Source organism: Sinohyriopsis cumingii, chromosome 6 (assembly GCF_028554795.1).
Source record: "Sinohyriopsis cumingii isolate HCF-2022 chromosome 6, ASM2855479v2, whole genome shotgun sequence".
Lineage (NCBI taxonomy): Eukaryota > Metazoa > Mollusca > Bivalvia > Unionida > Unionidae > Sinohyriopsis > Sinohyriopsis cumingii.
In genome coordinates this window covers 75022049-75047357 of record NC_142966.1, presented here as the reverse complement: position 1 = coordinate 75047357, position 25309 = coordinate 75022049, and the positions used below count along the sequence as shown (strand labels likewise).

Genomic DNA, 25309 nt, shown 5'->3' with positions numbered 1-25309 from the left:
ATACCAGACTCTAAAGTACATTACCCAAGTTACAGATGTTAATTTCAGGTTGTTGTAGGGGTCTCCAGAACCTAAAACTGGACCAAACCCCAACGTACATATAAATGGGCCCCTATCTTGATGTAAAAAAATATTTCAATATAATGTAGAATTCCGAATATCAGCATTTTATTCCTAAATATATTATTCCAAACTAATCATTTATTTTCCCAAAATGACAGACCTGGGTCCCGTTCATATTTATCCAATAAATGACAAAAATTAATGTGTCATCGATAATACATGCGTAACCTCATTTCCTGATGACAGGAAGATGAAACATGTACTCCCAAGTGTGTGTGTGTATGTATATCTATCTATATATATGTGTATGTGTGTGTGTGTGTATGTTGTTGTGGGGTTTAATGCCATTTTTCAGCACATGATAGGCTATACATGGTGGCCACATTGGCTGAATCCGAGACTTGAACCAGCGCAGACAGAGTTGAAATGGCAGTGATCCGTAAATGGAGAGTGCTTTAGACAAATTGGGGCCCCTCTGTGTGTGTGTGTGTGTGTTTGTATGCATTCATGTATGTATGTATGTCTGTATGTATGTATATCTATCAGCAACAAATAATCAGGTATACTAAACTTGTACCATAAAGGTAAACTCTACTGCTTATATCTAATAAACCTGATTTGGACTAAACTACACTGGCCAATGGAATAATTGCACCTACAGTGAGCAATACAAAACAAGAATTAGTTGTGTACCAATTTTCAGCTACTTCCCTCTAAGCAGGGACAAGGATGGTTCAGACTGAATTGATTGGTCTGGACCAATCAGTTTACATAGAATTATGTCCAACATTTTCTGATATGCAAACAGGGATGGTAACTTTAATTTTTTCTGTAAATTTAGACCCAAGTGTGGTCATTCACTTTCAATTATTAGAAAGACAACATTCAAGTCATTACCGTGACCCAGACTGAGCCCAATAGATGAATCTTTCAGTGAGTGAAATGGAACCTTTACAGAGGCACAAAACAATTTGGTGTAGCCCAAAGAAAAACAACACTAAGGCAGTGGTAACATCCAGTACAAGGCAGTTTCCATAAAGCTGGTAGCTTAAGTTGGGCTCATAAAGTTTCCAAATAGGCTGACCTGCTGTGAATGCTCATCAAAAAAGTCTGTAGCCATTTAACCACAAGAACATTAAATACCATCCACAGTTCTTTCAAGTGAGAGTGACATCACGCATCGTTTTTGCCTTCATTAACAACCATTTTTATTCCGTTTTCAAGGCAAATGTAAAATAGAGGATTTTTAGCATTTCTTTCAGTGCATGGTATCAATGAGCTTAAAATAAATCAAAATACGAAGTATGAAACAAGTTGGTCCATTTTATCACACCCAGTGACCTTTCATATCTCATAATCAGGATTTTTTTAAAAAAGCAATTGCTGAATTATCAAAACAAAAAATGAGAGAAGCTTAAGATAAAGTATGTATTTATGTGTTTTCTGGCACAGCAGCACAGTCTGGGTTATACAGTGGCAAATTGGGTCATCAGAAAGAAAGGCATGCAAACCAGGCAAAGGCAAAAAATAGACCATTCTGGGTATTACAGTGGCAAATAAGCCTAAATAGACCATTCTGGGTATTACAGTGGCAAATAAGTCTAAATAGACCATTCTGGGTATTACAGTGGCAAATAAGTCTAAATAGACCATTCTGGGTATTACAGTGGCAAATAAGTCTAAATAGACCATTCTGGGTATAGACCATTCTGGGTATTACAGTGGCAAATAAGTCTAAATAGACCATTCTGGGTATTAGAGTGGTAAGTAAGCCTAAACAGACCATTATATGCCAACCTCATGTCTAATACTCCTGAAAGTAGATAACTGAAATTGGTATGCTGAAACCACTTTCCTTCCTTTAGTTACAGACCCTGTTCACTAACCTTTTCAAGCCCAAATCAACTTGAGTTCTTTTTTACCCTAAATATATATCATCCACAATGTTGAACCAGGTCTGTGATATGGAACTAATGACAGTGTGTGGAACCATTTTTGTTCTTTCAGTCACTCAGACCTAGACCTCTGACCCCGAAATGTACAGGTTTTTTTCCTTACATCAAGTGCAAGCCATCCACCAAGTTGGTAACTTTTGATGATGGACTTTATTCATTGTACAATTTACACGGGTGTTACTACAGTACACTATATTCTGCTATTACTATGGTACACCTTTATACAGTGGTCAGTAAGGTAGCTGGATACACATTATACTGTAGTTCCTATGGTATACTTTATACATTTGTTTCGTTACTATGGTATACTTTATACAGAGGTTAGTATGGTAGTTGGTTACCCTTAATACAGGGGTTCCTATGGTACAATTTATACTAGGGTAACTATGGTACACTTTATACAAGTATTACTATGGTACATTTTATATAGGGGTAACTATGGTACAATTTATACTGGGGTAACAAGGGTACACTTTATACAGGTATTACTATGGTACATTTTTATATAGGGGTAACTATGGTACAATTTTTGCTGGGGTAACTATGGTACATTTTATACAGGGGTTACTATGGTAAGCTCTATACAGGGGTAGGTTACTATGGTGCATATTATAAAAAGGTTACTTCTGGGATTAGGTATACTTAGTATTTTAGTTACCATGGTGCAGTCAAATTTTCACCTCATTCACCTGCTGTCTTTGCATACTGCATATATTCTGTTTGCACAATAGCTAATAACAAACTGGAGCTACCATATTTTTGTACAATGTAAATCAAACAACAAACAGCTTAAGCCAAGATCTGCCCATACAGCATACTGTACAGCATATCATACAGCATACCGTACAGCATACCGTCAAATCAGATTTGAAGTCCTTTGACCTAGACTTCTGGTTTCAAATTAGCAGCACTGACCTTAACCGTCTGGTGTTGCAAGCAATAGCAGAAATGGGTCTGAACTGTGCCATTTGGTCAATGCTTTGTAAGAGAATAAACAAGTACAAATTGCACACACCTGAAACCTTGATAGGAACAAAAAAAGCCCCTCCTTGCAGTGTAAAGAGTCATGGCTTGATATACTTGAGTGTCTGGTTTTAGACATGAATCTCTGAATTTTACATCCATGGGTCCACACAGAGGGAATTTTTGTTATCAAAACCTTACTGAAACTTGATTTCTGAGATCAACAAAAAGAACAAGAACATCTACCACCCTTGGTTCTCAAAGACCTGCCTGGCTGAGATATTTGTTGTATGAGTGCTCAGACCAAAAATACAATGTTCCAAGGAAATATATTGATTTATGCAGAATTTGCAATTTTACCAATTTACCTGTGGAAATCTGGTCAAATTTTTCCCAAAATGATGGGCTCGGGCCCCCATTCCCAACCAACCTACAACAATTCCTGAACTAAATGAGGAAGCTTTAATCAAAACCCTACTGAGAATGGATCAACAACCCAAAAAAAAAAAACCAAAACAAACTCCAGCAACAATAATGACAACAACAATCACACCCACCCTTGGTTCTCAATGACCTGCCTAGCAGCTTGTATAAATAGAAGGTTAGTCTAGGGAACTAACTACACAGCATATGCAACAGGCATTTATGTCTCTGAAAATTCTTCTGTTAGAATTGCCAGATGTTTGTTAATCAAGATTTTGGCTCTAAGTAAGTGGAACTTCACTGCTGGCATTATCATCAGAAATTTTTGATGTCCATCATTCTACCATAAAGTTGTTGTTGTTATTATTCTTTAATTAGCAAAAACTTAACATATTTACTTGTAAATTAACGGAGAAAAGCAGTAGAAACATTATTATTCTGTAAATAAGCAAATATTATACACAAAAAAAACAACAAATTTACTCCTGTTCCAACCACTATAGAGAGAAAAACAGTATATTTGACAATTACAGTCATAAGTAATTTTACATGTGTTATCTTTATCTTTTTTTATGTACCAGGTACCTATTTTAACAGCTTTACCTTTTATCTTGTATTTCCTGTTCACATTTATTTGGAACGGTTTACTTTCCTATTTTTCTATGGATCCTTAATATTACATATTTATAACTTCTACTTTTAATTGGCACCATATATCCATTATTGTGCCAAGGTGCCATCAAATGCTAATGCATACAAACATATATACTATTATTTACAGCTACATGGATTGTGATCAGATTTCCAATAACATTAAAATAATTAATAATACCAAAAACAATGAGAATGAATAAAAGCACTTAGTTCTTCAATAGTCACATGGATTTTAGAAAGTTGACACATAGTGCTCTAGCTGGAAATTTGTTAAAGTGAAAATGGCAAAGAGGGTGCCTCTTGTAGCAGACGCACTGTTTCAGACAAAAGGTCATATTTGTCACCATGACGCCTGCTGCTGCTGACAAAATCTTATGATTCTGCCATCTTTTTTTAGTTAAAAAAATGAGACGAAAGAACATTCAAATTTGTACCCTTACAAAAATGTAACAGCAAAATATAAATATACTCGAAATTAATGGACGGGATTTGAGTTTGAAAGAGTGTATTTAGTTGAGTACATTAAGTGATCAGGTGAAATGTCAGAGGTGAGGGTGTTTCTATTTCTATCTAGCTGCATCACTGCAGTAATGTATATCTTGATAATTTCTATCTCAAAATTTTGTCAAAAGACATGCCAACAAACTATATTTAGATTTTCTGAAAGAGATTTCAAAGATTTTTAAATTTACCCTGATCTTCATAAAATTTTGAATCTCTTTGCAAGGTTTGCTTTCTTTATCCAATCTTGTGCACAGAAATAAAACAGATGCGGCAGAAAGTACTTAAAGATGTGTTTTTTGCTCCTTGTGCTACTGGTAATATCAATCATTCTTAAAATTTCTTCCCAAGTTCTCTGAAATACAGGCACTGTTAACCCATGTCTTCAGGGCCCTGAGTGGCCTAGTGGTCTAAAGCACTCACTGTTAAGGATCATTGCCATCTCACATATGTCTGAGTGGGTTGAGTCTTTGGCTCAGCCAAAGTGGGTACATGAGAAAAAAGCTTACCAGTAGCTTCTCGTGGGTCAGTGGTTCTTTCTGGGCTTTTCCCTGGTTCTGCTTCCACTATGTTTTACATGTATGTCTGTATCTGTATTTGATACAGCGCATGGCCTTTTGGGCATGATCACACCAGAAGAGAGGACTGTTACACTTCATGTATAGAGAAGAGCTGTACCATCTACACAGGTGCTAAATAATTATCCAGATGGTTCTATTCCAATGTTTTCAAAATGAATTGTTCAGCTAACCAGTTTTACAATGGTATACATTAAAGCATTGCTCATTGTTGTAACCGATCTTTCAATAGTATTTATGTAACAGTAATCTCCGTAATTTCTGGTCTTAATTGGACATCTATGTTTAACTGGGATCAAACATTTTCTACTGGCAATGTTGGCATTAACCGACAGCAAGTCTGAATGCATAAAAATGTCAGTCAGCAATGCCATCTTGTATCAGAATTATTTAAACACAAGCTTGTCCATAACACATTAAAACTATTTTGTGGGAACAAGCCTGCACTTAAGTTTGTACGATGCTGAAAAAAGTATATACATGTATTCTAATATACCAGTCCATCTTCAATGGCTACTCTTGTATGACAAAGAAATCCATTAAAAAAATGACTGCACAACAGTTTAACCTGCATATTGAATAACACATTAACATCGTGCTGAAATTTATTAAAAAAATTATAAAAATTAGGGTAGAAATTGGCCCTTATTCAATGTACCATATATACTCACTTGTAAGTTAAATCCAAATGAAAACAACATAGACCCTGATTTGTCATTGTATCATGTGCTGGCAGATAAAGGTTTATGCTGTTTCTTCCACTGACTACTCCTAAAAAACTTCAAAGACCTAAATCTGCCTGCACATTATGCGACAGCAGATCTGGGTCTGTACAGTTTGCAGTTGAACTTGACTTTATAGGCAAGTATATACAGTAGTCATTAGTTAAAGGTCATATATTCAATGAAATACTTAATAAAAATCTGCCAAAACTCTGAAAAAGGCCGACAGACTATTATCAAATAAATACAGCAATTAACCTGGAAAAGATCACTTTATTCACTTGTCTCAGATTAAAGATGGTACAAATAGTACCCAGGCCATTAACCTATAATGGACTGGCACACTGTCACAAAGTACTTTGGCATCTGATTGCAAGGAAACCGGGATGACCTTTATATGTAATATTATCTGAAGGCATCAAAAATGATACCAAGATGTCATGCAAAGGAAAGACATGACGTCCAAAGCACCACAATGTATTTCAATCGCTTTTTTGTTTGCATTTTATTGAGTACAGTTAGTAATTATTGTCATGTCATAATATAATCTTACGATTGCTCTCTTTCATGAAAATTTTCAAATAACTGTTTATTATTTTCTTGATGGATTTTGAAAATACAGAAATTATTAAAGTTTAAACCATCTCAATGAACCACTTTAAGGCCCAAGAATACTTCGCCTTTTATTGTAAGCTTTATGAACACAGTCAGGCAGATGAAAGTGTTTTATAGGATTATGCTCCAACTAATCTGGAGTACAAGTTTCCTATAATTAGTGGCTGGGTCAGTTCTTGCTGCATAAATACTGTAGACTTTTCATGTGTAACTGTCAGCTGTCAGTCAGCTGGTAACATAAAGCAGTGGATTTTGGCAACCAAAACCTGAACATAGCCTTACATCTTTTCCTCCCCTTTCTACTTCTGTAATGTAATGGGCCTTAACAATAATCATTTTTCCCATGCAGACCCAGTATGCAAGATCTAGGAAAACAGCTGCACCTTCATGGCTCAGTTTCAACTTGCCCCTCAGAAACAAGGGCACTGTAATATTGGTGGTGTTGGATGAGGGCAGGAAGGAGAGATGTGCTTGGATATGAACCCCCCACCCCACCCCTGTGCATTAAAATTGTTTTCTCTCATTTGTCCACACCTTCTGGTTAAAAAATATTTCATGATCATAATCAATCAAGACAAAAAAATAAGAAAAAGAGAATCAAATTAAAACCACAAAAACAGAAAATACCAGCCCTCACCCTCCCATACATTTCATGATTAGTTCCTAACTGAAAGCTTGGTTTTTTTTCTTCAGAATATATTCCCCGATCTGGTAAGAGAATTATTTCTATAATATTTTCGTCCAATGCCAATGTGTATTACATATGGAGAATTTATGACTTGAGTTTTGTTTGTTCTAGACTTGCATATCACTTTCTATTTCTGTCCCATTTTGTGACAGTTCTGTCAACATGGAATGATTGATTATTCTAAGTTAGCCAAATTGGGGGGATTCGCTATTACAGCACCTTGCAAGTTGTAACAATTAGACTCAAGCAGAGATTAATTAAACAGAAACAAAACAAGTAAGTGATCCCTGAAGAAGATGTAACTTGCAGTGTAATAACTTAAACTGTAACCAGCTTGTCAAGGATTTCTCTGAACAGATTTTTCCTCTTGGTGTACTTCGCACTAATGTGATGTGTAGCTACAGCAAATATGTACAGTTCAACTCAAATAGCAGAGAATGCAATGTAGCAATGAGTACATTTGTAACCTTTTGTTCCATGTTCAATCCCAGGTAATGATAATGCAATAGCTGCATCTATGGTTGGTGAGTTTTTAAAAGCAGTACGGCTTTGATATAACTGGAAATCTTATTTCTTTCTCAATCAATTAGTTCAATAAAATTTCCAATTTAAATTTCTGACATGCTGTGTAATAAATATAACAAGGTCACCATTGCTATTATTCATGAGTATTTCAGCGATGAAGTGATGTGCTGCTACAGAAGAGAGGAACACATACAACACAGAATTTACATACAGTGCAAAAGGAGAAATTACTCATAATTGGAACGATGAGGATTAAGGTTTAATCCAAAGTCTTTATGTGCCATGTACTGATTATGACCATCCATATGTCATGTTTTCCTTACAGTAATTGCCTCCTCCAGGCCTGGGGATATATAATAGTGATGATACTCTCTTTCCTGCATGCCTGGGGATATATAATGGTGATGATACTCTCTTTCCTACATGCCTGGGGATATATAATAGTGACAATGTTATCTTTCCTGCAGACCTGGCGATATATAATAGTGACAATGTTCTCTTTCCTGCAGGCCTGGGGATATATAATAATGATAACGTTGTCTTTCCTGCAGGCCTGGGGGATACATAACAATGATAATGTTCTCTTTCCTGCAGCCCTAGGGATATATAATAGTGAGTATATTCTGTCCTGCAAGCCTGGGGATTTATAATAGTGAAAATGCTCTTTTTCTGCAGGCTTGGGCATATATAATAGTGACAATGCTCTCTTTCCTGCAAGCCTGGGGATATATAATAGTGACAATGCTCTCTTTCCTGCAGGCCTGGGGATATATAATAGCAACTACATTCTCTCTTGCAGGCCTGGGGATATATAATAGTGATGATGCTCTCTCTCCTGCAGGCCTGGGGATATCTAATAGTGACAATGCTCTCTTTCCTGCACGTCTGGGGATATATACTAGTGACAATGTTCTCTTTCTGGTAGGAATGGGGATATATAATAATGACAATGCTCTCTTTCCTGCAGGCCTGGGGATATATAATAGTGTCTACATTCTCTCCTGCACGCCTGGGAATATATAATAGTGACGATGCTCTCTTTCCTGCAGGCCAGGGGATATATAATAGCATCTACATTCTCTCCTGCAGGCCTGGGGATATATAATAGTGACAATGCTCTCTTTCCTGCAGGCCTGGGGATAATCTAATAGTGACAATGTTCTCTTTCCTGCAGGCCTGGGGATATATACTATTGACAATGTTCTCTTTCTGGTAAGCCTGGGGATATATAATAATGACAATGCTCTCTTTCCTGCAGGCCTAGGGATATATAATAGTGACGATGCTCTGTTTCTCTCTCCTGCAGGCCTGTGGATATATAATAGTGACAATGCTCTCCTTCCTGCAGGCCTGGGGATATATAACAGTGACGATGCTCTCTTTCTCTCTCCTGCAGGCCTGTGGATATATAATAGTGACAAATCTCTATTTCCTGCAGGCCTGGGGATATATAACAGTGATGATGCTCTCTTTCTCTCTCCTTCAGGCTTGGGGATATACGATACTGATGATGCTCTCTCTCCTGCATGTCACAAGACATATCTATCTGCAATGGCGTAGCATGCTAAAACTTGCAACTGAAAGGATATGGGTTCTAATTCTACAACTGGATCTGATAGGTTGATCACTGTGATGTGTCTTTGGGAAAGGCACTTTACTCCAATCACCTTGGCACAAAATAACCTACTTGGGTTACTGTGCTGAAACCCCCCAAATCAAACTGAACAATGAGGAATAGTTTTCAAAGACTACACTAAATCACATCTATGGATTTGACAGTACTGCAAATTATGTTCTTTTCTAAACTATTCTGTTGTTTTGTTTCAAAAAATCATTTTGTAATTACATAGAAGTGTTCTGCAGAATGCAGTGTTTCACCTGTATCTAAGTCAAGGTGTATCCCTTGCCTCCCCATTTATCTGACTTGAAACAACAAACTTTAACATTGCTAATATTCTGAAAATGATATTTATAATGCATCCTGACAAAAATTTTGATCATTCATTTGATAAATCACCTTAAACTCTCAAACATGAATTAAACTTGAAGTATATCTGCATTTAGCTCCATATCCTATCAGTGTGACAAGATACAGTCAAGTTTGATGTAAAATGAAAATGAAGCCAAGTCTGGTAGTTAAGCCGGTTTCATTGATAACATCTACCTGATCATAGCATGTTAGAAGTACAGACACTAATTCACAAATCCAGGCCTAACAAGCTAAATGAGACAAGCAAAACAACTACAAAAGTCACCTGATTTGTGTGATGGAGGTCGGGAGATGGATCAGGGATTTACAAATTTTACAAACAGTCAGCTTGCATGGGGTAAGCTAACTGGAAAATTTAACTTGCCCTTGGAAAGTCTGAGCTTTCTCCAGACATAGTATCAAACATGAATAAAACAATACGATAAAATATGGTAAAATTTAAGGAAATCAAATACTATTTAGTGAAACTTTTCTTTCCATTACATCTCTGTTGACCCAGTATCCTAATATAGGAGTTACATTACCCAACCCAAGAGATGGCCCTGCACCCAGTATCCTAAAATAGGAGTTACATTACCCAACCCAAGAGATGGCCCTGGATCCAGTATCCTAATGTACTGTGTGATGCAGCCTCAAGTCTCATGAAACATACTTGATTTGGTTTATTATTTATTTCATTCAACTGCTGAAGCATTTCTTTACAAAACAGGATTCCGAGAGGCTCAAGATAGTTGTTCAAATGATGATTTTTGTTGAAGCCATGTCAAGACCTACAGTATCTTCCACTGCAGGCACTGGATGAAAGACTTTAGCTGAGACAAGCTGAAATTGGCTAGATGGTGTATGATATCGTTTTTATGGTCTATGTCCTGAATCTGGATACTGTGGGTGGCAGGTTCACCAAATCCAGTGCTGGTTACAATGGGCAAATGTAACAGAACCAGGCTGAAACTGCATTGTGAGCTCAGGACTGGGTGTACTGATATGTTGCTGTCCCCTATCCCTGCATTGTGAGCTCAGGACTGGGTGTACTGATATGTTGCTGTCCCCTATCCCTGTCAGGAGGGCATAGGTCAATACTGCTAACACAAAACTAGTACAAGGTTGCTCAGATCTGGTACCAAAGTCTGGTTCCTGATATTGAGGGAAAGATCACCAATGACAGAACAAGGGTGGGCATGTAATGACATGTCCAGAACTGGACCTAGCAGGCTACCATACTATGAATTATGATTAATAATAAACAAAATTACAAAAATAATCTTATTGAAATGACTATAGACCACTGGGCAAACAATTAAAATAGTGCTGACCAACTCATCGTTGATCAAATTTAGAAAACTGATGTAGTTTTTGTAGGGTTTAACGCCATTTTTCAGCACACAATAGGCTAAACGTGGCGGCCAGTATAAATGGTGGAGGAAGAACATGGGATCACCCCAGAAAGAACCACAGACCCATGAGAAGCTATTGGCAAGCTTCTCACATACCCACATTGGTTGAATCCTAGACTTGAACCCATGCTGAAAAAGGTGAGATGGCAGTGATCCGTAACAGTAAGCACTTTAGACCACTTAGCCACTCTGGGCCCCTTATTAGACAACTGATGTAAAAAATATTTGTCAGTGATAAAAAAAAAAATTGAGATAGAACTCGAGATGGATTATACTTACATAAGGTGAGAAAAGTCAGAATTAGTGTTCAAAGTGATGAAAAGGCACAAAATAAATCATATCCCTCTCATAAAAAGCTTGCTGACCAGTCATGAGTGAATGCAGTAACTGGCAAACAAACAGAATCTTGAACCAAGCCCTTACTCCATGGGGAGACCACTCTCATCTGACAAAATAACAACTGTATGCCAGACGGTCATATAGCACATTGTCATGTCACATAATAATAACAACCATATACCAGACAGTCATACAGCACCTTTCTATGTTGCATAATAATAACAACAGCAGGCCAGAACGCCACATAACATGTTGCCAATCATTAGATTGTCATGTAATACCTTGCCAAGTCACATAATAGCAACTGTACAACAGACTGTCACAAAGCACCTTTCCATGTCATCTAACACCTTGCCATGTCACTAGATTGTCATCTGTACACCAGACTGTCAAAAAGCACCTTGCCATGTCATGTAACACCTTGCCATGACACTAGATTGTCATGTAACACCTTGTAACACCTTGTGATGTCACTAGATTGTCATGTAACGCCTTGCAATGTCACATTATAGCAACTGTACACCAGACTGTCACACAGCACCTTGCCATGTCACATACCAAAAACGAATGCCAGTTTATCATGTACTGGCATCATCGGACTTGCATGGCCCTGTCATGTGCAAATTTCCCATTAATGTGATTTCCTACAAATAGTTTTGTTTTAGTTACAACTAAAGAATAATTATTTGTGTAACGAAAAAAGAAACAACAGGATTAATAAACAGCTAAAATAACGGGTATTATGGTTAAATGAATTACATATTTTTCAGTGAAAGGAAACATTTTGAGTTACTTGATTTCAAGTTACATAACCACTCTTGTGAATGCAACTATCATGTAAGTCAAGGTTAGTTGTAACACCTTGTCATGTCAAATAACAAAAGTGCAAAAAATCATTCCACCAATGTGACCAATAAAATCTTGAACATGTATTAAACTGACTTAAAATTATAAAACTTTAAGAACACAATATAAGACTTACTGGAAGCATCTCAAACAATTGTTTCATAAATATTATATCTATAACCTGTCATGAAAGATTTTCAAGTTTGAATGTTATATCCATGATCTTTCATGAAAGGTTTTCAAGTTTGGTCTGAAGATTGAATTCAATGCCAGTTTGGCATTTCATCTTGAGCATGTCAGGTTTAGACACAATCTCTATTTAAGAAAGGAAAAGGAAAAGGAAAAGGAAAACCAATAATAAAATTGTCACTAGTAATCTCTACAAACCTGTACTTAAAACTCCAGAAAAGCCAAAGGACAAACAAGAGAAACACTTACTATCATGGGAAGTTATGTTTGTTTGATGTCTGAACAGTGTTACTGGTCAACATCTGCAAACATGAGATTCTTGCACTAGTTTGCTTTCCGAAAAAGGCTTGCTATACCGTATCTGGATATTCTATGATACATTATTCAATATGCACCATTCTTACCACTATCTGTTTACATTTCAAATGTCAATGTCCTTACATGACACCCCCCCAGGCCAAAACCAGAGGTATTTCTTAGATGAACTAATATTATGGACAATCCAAAATAAAATTTCTATAAAGAATATAAATACTATGTATGTTTCCGTGTAAACTTTGGCAATACTGGTACCAAATAAGAAGACTACTTGATCTGTTTAAGGATATGTATGCACTATCTTCCAACTTTCTGACAAAATGCTTCGTTGATAAATATAGGAACGTTTTAGTACCCCACTTACAAAGTAGGGGTACCGATATTTATACTAGGTCGATGCTGTTTGCAGTTGCACCAAATTTAAACTTAAGATACATACTTATAAACAAGGCAGGAAAAATTTACGTGAAAGTTGTATCCCAAATGGTTGACCGCTTCGATGTGTCCTTTAGGAAAGACATCTAGCTCCCTAGTCATGATATATCCAATAATGCAGGACTTTCTTTACCTGCCAGGAGCTGGGTAATTTACCTTGCTACTTTTTACTTTACACCTGGGTATTAAAAAAAAAAATCTGATTACCAGTTGGGGAAGGTCCCTTAACCCCCATCCTCCTTCGGCAACTACCCTCCAACTTTAAGTTTAACATAAGGCCCTATAATGTGTTCAAAGTGTTTAAATCCAACAAAATTAAAAGCTTGGTCAAGTACTTGACCTAATGGAGATAGGTGATGAGGGAAAAACTGCTTTGATTGGGAGAACCTGCTATGTTATCTAATGATTTATTTCCAGTTTAAGGGAAATAACCAATGCTTCTGTAAAGTTAACTGATCTAGTGCAGACAGTTGAAAAGAGACTTTGATTTATATGAATGTGCAAGACTGATTTAATACCAACTACTAGTGCTACCTATAAAGGTAGTTTCATAATAATTTTGTCTGTTCATTTAAGAATGCCTGAAGACCGATGACTGAGGATTGGAGAGGAGTGTTGACATGAGAGGAAGTAAATGAGTTGGGAAATATGTCAAAGTCAATTATAAATCAAACAATTATAAGCAATACAATAGTAATATTCCACCAACCACCTATATATCTGTTTTAAAAAGAAGTAATCATGCTCTACAGTAGTGCATTTTAAAGGGAAAGAGGTGACTTCTATCAATCTAGAAATACTAGATGACACTGCTAATTTACTAGTGACTTCTATCAATCTAGAAATACTAGATGACACTGCTAATTTACTAGTGACTTCTATCAATCTAGAAATACTAGATGACACTGCTAATTTACTAGTGACTTCTATCAATCTAGAAATACTAGATGACACTGCTAATTTACTAGTGACTTCTATCAATCTAGAAATACTAGATGACTAGTGAATTAGTTCTTGGATCTATCTTAATCCTATGAGACAAACAAAACATTTTAATTGACAATTACCATATATACTCACTTATAAGTCAAGTCAAACTGTAAACAACAAAGATCTTGATCTGCCTTAGCACAATACACCTACAGATCAGGGACTATCTTGTTTGTTTCACTGATTACTCCTAACATACTGCACAGAATCAGATCTGTCGGCACAAAATGCAGCGGTACATCTGGGTCTGTGCAGTTTTTGCAATTTGATTCATCTTATAAGTGAGTACATACAGCACATTATTAAGTACATACTTTTACATGCGTTATATCCTATGGGATGAAATCTCTCTACTGGCTATAAATTTCACTGAAATTCCAGTGAAAACTGATGTGACAAACTAGTTACTGAGATCTAGCAGTGATGTCAAACTCACTGAGGTCCATAGTTTGTAACCTATGTTGCTTGTGAATTAATATTTAACAGTCAAGTTAAGCAAAGTTATTTAAGTATGATAGTGACCAAATGAAGGAAATGGGAGGGGGATGCTGTACTCATTCACAAAATATCCTCCACAAAAGTTTTTAAAAGTGGTATGATATTAATCATATCAAACTGTAAGACTTAGGATATATGTAACTTGTTACTTACATGTATACACATGACTGTCAGATCAATGTAGTTCAGAAGCTCATGGTAAAATTTGACTGCCAGACAGCTGCTAAGAAACACCATGACTTTCTTTTTTCTGTTCTTCTTTAAAAATGTAAACAACAACAGGAATCTTTTCTCTGCTGGACAAACAACATAGCCCTGAAATGGAAACAATTGAAAATTGTATTGATTAGCACTTGGTTTCAATTTTTAATTAGTCAATATTTTTTGCATTTCCAAACAGATATAGGTTTAAGATAAAAAAAAAAAAAACACTATCGAAGGCAAAATAAAAATTTAAATTTGTACATTCTTCATTGTGTAACGTCATTACATTCTGACAACTACAATGCATTATTTCATGCTCTGTGATCTGAGTGGCAAATTTTTCAAATTAAAGAAGAGTAACATCAATGGTATATTATATGCCCATCCCAACTCAGACATAAAAGACACAACAAATGAAAAAAGCAGAAATAGGCTGGGTATTATGGGGCCTCCTAGGTCTTCCAGTCAGGGTCCTGGGGTGAAGTGGAGTGGGGTGATTGGGCCAAAGGTGGTACTCCCCCACCTTCAAAATAAAACCTGAAGAATTCTGAAGGCCCAAATCCAACTTTTCCTGAGACTTATTTAGCATTCCAACCTACCACCCGGTAATTCTCATAGGAAACTGCACAAAATATTCCATGGAAAATTCACTTTTCAAATGCATTCATTATGACAGCACTATAGAATCAAGTTGTTGTTGTGGAGTTTAACGCCATTTTTCAGCACACGACGGGCTATACATAACCACCGACCCACAAGAAGCTACTGGCAAGCTTTCTCACATACCCACATTAGCCGAATCCGAGAGTCGAACCCATGCAGACAGAGGTGAGATGGCAGTGATCCGTAACGGAGAGCGCTTTAGACCACTCGGCCACTCGGGGCCCCATAGAATCAAGTACTTTTTGGTAATTGTAACTGATCAATCTATCTAGTGCCATCTACACTTACTTTTGTATGTTCTTTTTCATTTCTTTTAACTGATGATCATCTTTCCTGTCAAGCATTTTTACCGTATTTAATCTTACTCAATCCACATTCATTTCAAACTATATACTCTTCAGTGCATTTTCAGAAAAGCTATGCCACATGACCTTAAATACATGCAACAGTAGATTCCACTGACAAATTTAGGGATTGTTATGTATATTTAATTTATATTTGATTTGATTGCTTGTTTGTTAGTTTTAATTTTTTTAATTCCATTACACGTTATAGTAATGTAATTTTGTTTACTGGAATTTGACATTTTCCAGAAATTTGTTTGACCTGTTTTTTTCCATAAATACCTAATAACAGAACTTTGTATCTAAAAGCTGACCTAGTTCCTGACATTGAAAAAGAATTAGTAAGAGCTGAAGTAAAGAACTTTTTTCTTTTTCTAAAATTCATTCTTAGTGTGCATTTATAGGGTGGAATCGAGGCTGTACTAGGTGTATGTGACTTTACACATGTGAATAGCCTCTATTTCAAAATTCTGTTTTTACCGGAAGTGCACAGTAGTCAGATATAACAGTTGTTGTTGTTGGGTTTTAATGCCATTTTTCGGCACACGATAGGCTATACATGGTGGCCAGTATTAATGGTGGAGGAAGAACCCAGATATGACAGTGATGTATCGAGAAATAATCTCAGTTGGACTTTTCGACACTTAGACATCAAAGTGTTTTTTTTTGTTGTGACTAGTTGGAATTTAATATTTAATTTTTCTTCAAATTATTTGGATTCTAAGAGATTAATTCTTTTCCCTGGGAATATTTAAGTGCTCACACAGAATTCTTGGATAAAGACATTTATTGAAATTTTATTCGGAATTCAAACACCAGAAAATAAATGTTTGTGGATCAACAAAGAACTGTTGACATGTCAATACTGTAGTGGCTACAGTATACGTCATCGCCTTTCATTTTGGATTTTCGTCGGAACTCAAATTCAAATTCATTAAAACATTTAATTACTAGGACTTCTAATTTTTAATTCTTGGATTATTCTCAGATTATTTTTGGATTTGACTCTTAAAACCATAAGTTTTTTTCCTCATTTTTACCTTGTTTTTTTTAGTGAAAAAAATTATTTGTTAAATTTTACAAAGCTTGTTGTCTTCACTTTTTCCTTGTTACTGTTTATGAGAGCCTAAACACGTAACAGGATACTATCCAATCAAATAAGCGCTTTGAAGGAAAAACTATTTTTACGGCCAATTCTATATGACCATTCAGTGTGCTTTGACCAATCCAAAAACAAATTACTTTGTACCCAATGGACATCGATTTCTGTTGTTATCTATTAAGCATGAAAAAAAGCAGATTTCCACTAAAAAGCAGAACTCTTACATGTCTGTGAGCTACAATTACTAAGCAGAAAAACATTATTTTTTTCTTAAGACTTTGCTTTGTTTTTTTTGGCCCAAAATTAATAGATCTCGTCCTTGTCTTAAATGCAAGATATCATTCAGAAAACATTGAGAAACATTGTGGCCTTGATATTTGGTCTCTGGATCCCAAAACCAATAGGTGTTTTTCCTATGTCAAATGTAAGTCATTTACGAAGTTTGGTTAAGATACGTGCTATAAGAGTCAAATTATTGTGCGAAACAGTTGTTCTTTCAGACCTCATGACCACGACCACTGACCCCAAAAATGACAGGTTTCTTTCTTGTTCCAAATGAATGCTGCTTTCAAAACTTAACAACAGCAGATGGTGGTCAACAGAAGTTATTGTGCAGAAACAAAATAGGGAAGAGACAGACACATATCACAACATGATACACTGCTTTATGGAGGGTGTGTAAAAAAGCAATGTTGGGCAGTTCACACCTCCATAATCAGATCTTCATAACAACATCAGTAATGGCAACATCAGGGTTCTGCTGCCAGCAATAGCTGTTCACAACAATTGCCTGTCTGCCATTGAGGTAAAAGAGCTGTTATACATATCATTAAAACAAAAATGAACATTGCAATAAATAAATTTCTGTCCCAAAAATAAATATTTTAAAATTTGGAATAAGAACTTGTTAATTTTTACTGCCCATTATACCTCTATTATATCACACAACAAAGTTTTTCATTTACCAGTATGTGATCATACATAAATTTCTCTTAATGAGACTGAATCAGTCAAAACAAAAATTCGTAATTTCTGCAACCTTTTCAAAAACAGTATTGGGCCCCTAAGTGGCTGAGTGGTCTAAAGCGCTCTCTGTTACGGATCACTGCCATCTCACCTCTGCCTGTGTGGGTTTGAGTCTAGGATTCGGCCAATGTGGGTATGTGAGAAAGCTTGCCAGTAGCTTCTCGTGGGTCGGTGGTTCTTTTCAGGGTTTTCCTGGGTTCTTCCTCCACCATTAATACTGGCCACCATGCATAGCCTATTGTGTGCTGAGAAATGGCGTTAAACCCCACAACAACAATAAAAAACAGTATTATTTTACGATATAAGTCTATGGGATTTTTGGGATACAAATATAATTATTGCAACTAAATGCTGTTCTAAAATATACCATAAATGTACTCAACAGCAAAACCAAGATGGAATGGTCACAACTTGTTTTTCAACTCTATGGTCACATGTTCGACATCTGTTTCCTGTATGTGTAAGTGGTCTGGGGTCATCCATCAAATATCAGCAGTTTTCTGAGGGTTCCCCAGTTCTCTCAGCCTCAACAACTAATCAAACATATCAGCAATTAAAACTACCTAATCTAAGTTACCTTGTATAATAAATGTTAAATTGGAAACTAAACCTACCTGTTGGAGACCCTCTACAGTAGCCATTTCCTTCTTGTCATCCACTCCAATGTACAGCGGCTCTTTCTTGAGAGAAATCCTGGCCAAATCTTCTGTTTTCCGTGTCTGGGTTGCTGAGAACAACATTGTTTGTCTCCTCTCTGTAAACCAGAATGTATTCAATGATTATACAACTTGCCTTGACAAAGCTTTTCGACTCCATCATGCAGAAAATCTGTGTGTGATCTGGATTTTAACGTAGCTTTAACAATTTTTCAGTCATATCGCTACGATGTCTGCAGTGTGACAGTTTATAGCGATGTCTAGCACTGGGGCATCATGCCGTAGACATGCAGCATGATTTCCCATCTAGTCACATTATCCTGACACCAGGCCAACCAGTCCTAACACTACCCTCTTAATGCTGAGTGCCAAGTGAGGCAGCTGTTAGTACCATTTTTATAAGTCTTTGGTATGACTTGGCTGGGGATCAAACCTATGACCTCCCGCATCCGAGGCAAATGTTCTAACCACTAGGCCACCGGAGTGGCTCATGCAGAAAATGAATTCTGGCAATGAAATATTCACCCTTTTATAACGATACATATTTTTGGAAATTTTTACTCTGACACTGTCAGAACTTAACTTTAAATTAGTTCTATACAGCCAGCATCCTTTTACACTTTATATATATACATTCATATGTAAATATAAACATACACATATTCTGTAATAGGGCACTGTAATGAGTTGACAGAAAGCAGAAATTAATTGTTTTTTATCGAAACCTGAATGAAATCAGTGACTACACGGCTCAACTCTACTTTTCCTAGTCTGTTGTAGCCATTGCAGGGGTAAAAAAAAAAATCCATTGCCTGCACCTGGGACAATAAAAAATTAATGCCAGGCAAACATTTTTCTCAGTGTGAATGCCCAGTTGGAAAAACAAAATAAATTTTTTAAAATCATCATGTTAAAAAATATAATTGAATTTTATATTATTTCAACAAAAATATTTGATTGTCAAAATGTCCCTCCAAATATGTTCAAAAGGGTGCCTGAACTGACTCCATCTTATTCCGTGATTGAGTCTTGGGTAATTTCTATTTGTAAGAAACCACAATAATCAACATGTGTCGCTTACTCAAATCACAGTCCATGCTACTAAATCCTCAGTGTGAACCCTTAAAGAAACAACAGCAGTATATGCTAGTCTTTTGTTAACACACCAACATACAGGGACTGAAAACGACTACAAAACTAATGGGAAACATGTCATCAAGATTGGTTACCAATCAAATCTGAAGACTAATTTAGTGAACTACAAAACACCATATAAAAAAAGGGAAATGGTTCGAATATCTTACATCTGTTGAGCTACAACAGATTAAATAAGTGCGTCAACATGTGCGACACTTCCAAAGCAGGCATGATCAAGAGTTACAGGTATTGTATGATGCATGCAAAGTCTTGATTGAAGGGCATTCAATTAACCAGTGTCTCGCACAAATTAATAAAAATACCCAAGCAGAAAATTACACACAGATATGTATGTCATTCAGGTATATACACAAATGCATAGCATGGTTCCCAAACAGGAACAACCAATTTTACATGAAGATTAGACTCTACATTCATGGATGAACCTGAGTCTTGTGAAGTAGACATACACATGTGTAAATCGAGGGTTTAATGTTGGATTTTAAAATTTTGCTATTCATTCGCATTATGATGCAGAAAATAAAGTCAAGACTAAAGTAATCTTGGATCCTTTGTCAAGTAAAGATTTTTTTAGCTATATCGTGTTCACTTTACATCTGAATTTTTAATCATCTTAAAATTTGAAATCTGTACTCTCCATTGGCACTTTTGGGGTCTTCATTGTGTGGATATATTGTGAAACCACATACCTACCTACCCACCCATCCACCCACCTACCTACTTAATTTTACAGGGTTCATTGTGTGGATATATTGTGAAATCACAATCTACCTTCCCACCCACCCACCCAACCACCTACCTATTTACTGCAACTGGGTGTAAAAGACAAAAGAATATTAAAAACCAAACTTTTATCTATCATATCAAAGTGTAGGCAATAAACTGATATTAAACAGTTTAACAGATTATTTTTTTAAAATCACTTTTCTTAAAATCAGCTTGAGAAATGATTTTTCATTGTCCACCCCTACAAACTAGATATTGCTGTATAAGGGTCACAGACTGTGTAACTTTAGGGTGACAGCGAGAGGTTCATGCATCAACAATTACCCAAAATCCCGATATTGATGGGTGAAACAGACCTGCCAACCCTGACGAGTCCGTCTCAGTAAGGCAGTTGATTTTTTACCGTAAGTTTACTAATTTTCAGTAAGGTGTAACAAAATATCAATTAACTGCTATTGTAAAGCTGGAAAACATAATTAAAAGTTCGACGCATTGACGATAAACATCATGTTCAACTGAAAAGTTTGTAAAGTACTTGTAGACTTTATTTACCACTAGTACAGTTGCACAAACTCTAGTTCCAAACCCTATGCAGCTCAGTGGCATGTTGCTATCTCTCAACTTGACATAATTCTTGGAAATTCTTTTCCATTTCACATGACGACAGCAATCATATCTCCCGCCACGAGACATACTCAAATTGGCACGTGATGTCCAATAAACGTAATTGTGTCCTTTCCAGCTTTTATTCACAAGAATCTGAATACTCCTTTTTCTTCTTCTGTGTTGATTATTAACACTTTTCAAGAAGCTTATTTTCCCTTTCGACTTAAACATGCATTGCTTTCTGGACGTCATTTTAAAAAATTCTATAATCAACAGTTTGGTCATGCGCACGCTTCGCATGAACAAATAGGTGCAGTTTAAAGCGTCTAGGTGCCGCTGTAAAGTTAGTCTGGTTCCCTAATTTCATTAATTCCAAGATGAAACCCGGATCCAAGTAAAACACAGATGGACCTATTATCCAGATTTCTCAGCAACGATCATTTTTCCGTAGTTTTTGCTAGTATGCCGTAAGTCTGTATTTTAAGGGTAATTTTCGTAAGACTTATGGCAAAATCGTAAGAGTTGGCAGGTCTGGTGAAAGTCACATGCATTGAGTATCCTTGAAGTAAGAACCAGCAGTACATGCCAGTACACACATCAATAGTTACCCAAAAGCCAGATATTAATGGAGGAAGTCACATGCTTAAGAGTATCCTTGGAGTAAGTCCGCAGTACATGAAAGTACATGCATCAATAGTTACCCAAAAGCCAGATTTTAATGAGTGAAGTCACATGCTTTGAGTATCCTTGGAATAAGTCAGCAGTACATGACAGTACATGCATCAATAGTTACCCAAAAGCCAGATATTAACGGAGGAAGTCACATGCTTAAGAGTATCCTTGGAGTAACATAGTTAATGATGATGTAATACTCATGAAGATGCATGTCCTTGCTAACTTTAATGATTCATTCAAGGCATGTATATGTATACAGGGTACCAAAAAAAAACTATGTGGTCAATACCTGAACACAAAAAGAACTAACCGAAGCAAGCAAAATGTCAAATGTAGGTCCATGGCTAATGTGAGTATGTGAGAAAGCCTGCCAGTAGCTTCTCGTGGGTTGGTGGTTCTTCCCAGGGTTTTCTAGGGTTCTTCCTCCACCAGTTATACTGGCTGCCATGTATAGCCTAACTTGTGCTGAAAAATGACGTTAAACCCTACAACAACAACAAATGTAGGTCACAGTGACCTTGTTGTAAAAATGTGATATTAACAGAGGCATATAAACCTCAAGTCTGATGATTCTAGCATAAACAGAACTTGATAAATAAATTTATAACACAAAATTTCACCAGTCAGAAGAGTGAAATATGAATCACAATGGCCCATTTTTGTGTGTACTAGTAATCAAGAAGCATCCCATTACCAAATTTAATGATTCCATCTATAACAGCATGCATATGGGTGCAAAAATGTGATCTACAGGCAAAATCATAATAAAGAATGTATCAATAATGTACAAGTAAAATGTTATCCCCTGAGGCCACTAAGGTGGGGGAGAGTGCTATAAAACCCACTCCAAACAGATGCACAGGACCTAGAAAGTATGAACGGTTGAGATACACTGAGACTGTACATATATGTAAGCATTCAGATGAAAACATCTGTCAAGATGACTTTCTGTTCAAACAAAGCTGTGATAACAAGATTTTAAGATAGGTGCCATGGTGGTCATATTGGATGTTAAATTGGCACCATTTTTATTTTGGACTAGCTAGCCATCATAAGAAGTCTTTTGGTGAAAACTCATTGTGTACAGGACTATCTATTTACGAGAAATAGTGATGGCAAGATTTCAAATGGCCAACATAGTGGCTATATTGGATGTCAGATCAGAACTATTTTTATTTTGGACCAATCAGACATCATAAGAAATCTTTCAGTGAAAACCCAATGTCAATATGATCATCCCTTGAGAAGTGGCAACAAGAAGATTTACAAGATGATTCCAATGGTGGCCATAATTGACATCAGATCAGCAACATTTTCATTCAGGATAAACTAGTGACCATGAGAAGTCTTTTAGTGAAAACCACGTTATATGAGCATCCATTTAGTCGTAGTGATAATAAGATTTTCAAGATGGCAACTGTGGCAGCCATATTGGACATCAGATAAGCAACATTTTCATTTAGCATGAACAAGATATGACAATAAGTCATTTGGTGAGAACCACATGTTGACATGACCATCCATTCAAGAGGAGTAGCGGGGCCCCGAGTGGCCAAGTGGTCTAAAGCGCTCTTCGTTACGGATCACTGCCATCTCACCTCTGTCTGCGGCGGTTCGAGTCTAAGATTCAGCCAATGTGGGCATGTGAGAAAGCTTGCCAGTAGCTTCTCGTGGGTCGGTGGTTCTTTCCGGGTTCTTCCTCCACCATTAATACTGGCCGCCATGTATAGCCCATCGTGCTGAAAAATGCCGTTAAACCCCACAACAACAACAACATCAAGAGGAGTAGCAATAACAAGACTACCATTTTCACTGAGGACCAACTACACCATGGGATGAACGTGTATAATGTTTCAAGGCAATCCACCAACTAGTTTAGAAGTAGCAGCAACAAACGGATGGATGAAAATCAGACAACAGACTATCACATAAGCATTTTGGTCTATGACGAGTAGAGTTCAAAATCGATTCAAATAGCATTTGAAAATGCAAATAAGTGTAACCTGGATATGATTATATCCCTCCTAGTAAGTGATTTTAGTGATCATACTTTACAGTAGTAATCATACTTTGCAGTACTGATCATACTTTACAGTAGTGATCATACTTTGCAGTAATGATCATACTTTGCAGTATTGATCATACTTTGCAGTATTGATCATACTTACTTTGCAGTATTGATCACACTTTGCAGTATTGATCATATTTTGCAGTAGTAACCATACTTTGCAGTAGTGATCATACTTTGCAGTACTGATCATACTTTGCAGTAGTGATCTTACTTTGCAGTAGTGATCATGCTTTGCAGTACTGATCATACTTTGCAGTAGTAATCAAACTTTGCAGTACTGATCATACTTTGCAGTATTGATCATACTTTGCAGTACTGATCATACTTTGCAGTAGTGATCATACTTTGCAGTAGTGATCATACTTTGCAGTATTAATCATACTTTGCAGTAGTGATCATACTTTGCAGTAGTGATCATACTTTGCAGTACTGATCATACTTTGCAGCATTGATCATACTTTGCAGCAGTAATCATACTTTGCAGTAGTGATCATACTTTGCAGTATTGATCATACTTTGCAGTAGTAATCTTACTTTGCAGTAGTGATCATACTTTGCAGTAGTGATCTTACTTTAATTAGGCAGAAGAATGCAACTCAAAACATGTCTGTAATTGTTGGGCTCAAGTGATCATAAATAAAACAGATTTTATCTCTCTAGCCAGTGGCTCTGACGTTTCTTATTGTAAACGACAAATTACTTGCAAATTCTGATGTTGTGAAGCTGAACTCCGAGGTGTTTTTTGAAAACAAAATGCAAATGGATGGATGGACATGACCTTGAGCTCTGCCTCATGGAGGGATGTAAACACTACATACTACTTTTCAATGTTTTTTGCTATATGCTTTAGAGTTTAAATTGATATTTAGATGGCATTTTCTTTCTCAAACTGTCTGATAGGTACATGTTTTTGAAACTGTGCAAGTGAGTGTTAAAAACATGTCTTCCACTGAACCTACTTGGGAGAAGTTGAATAATCTGCTTCATCTCTTCCTCAAAACCAATGTCCAGAATTCTGTCTGCCTCATCAATGATCAGGCACTGCAAATTTTTGAACATAAAGTCTGGGGTGTTCTGAAAATGAAAGAAAAAAACAACAGAGGTCAAAATAGAGCCATGTTTGATAACTTTGTTCCACAAGTCTTTTATGTTACAGTCTGAGCAATAATGAAATAATGCAGAGGTGTTACACTTCCCCCAAAAAAACAAAATATACAACTGCAAAGATCTGCAAAATAAAAATGTATAGTTAATAAAACTTTTGTGAGTTAACAAGGGTTAAAAAAACAGCTACTGTATTCAACTTTTGTGAGTTAGTACTTTTCAAGCATCAACTCTTGACAGGTGATATCCACCTCTATTATAGCCAGCCTTGGAACATAATCCCCTTCT

At 36.4% G+C, this 25309-nt stretch overlaps 1 protein-coding gene across 2 annotated transcripts in view; it reads right to left on the bottom strand.

Annotated features, from left to right (window-relative positions):
- LOC149797225 (uncharacterized) overlaps window positions 1-25309 on the bottom strand; it is a 128293-nt gene that overhangs the window by 62950 nt on the left and 40034 nt on the right. For both annotated transcript variants that reach the window (XM_089961914.1, XM_089961913.1), the window contains exons 11-13: window positions 24877-24991; window positions 18640-18779; window positions 14840-15001 (exon numbers count right to left, since the gene is read on the bottom strand). In XM_089961914.1, coding sequence (XP_089818040.1) covers window positions 14840-15001; window positions 18640-18779; window positions 24877-24991 — 417 coding nt within the window. The remainder of the gene's footprint in view (window positions 1-14839; window positions 15002-18639; window positions 18780-24876; window positions 24992-25309) is intronic.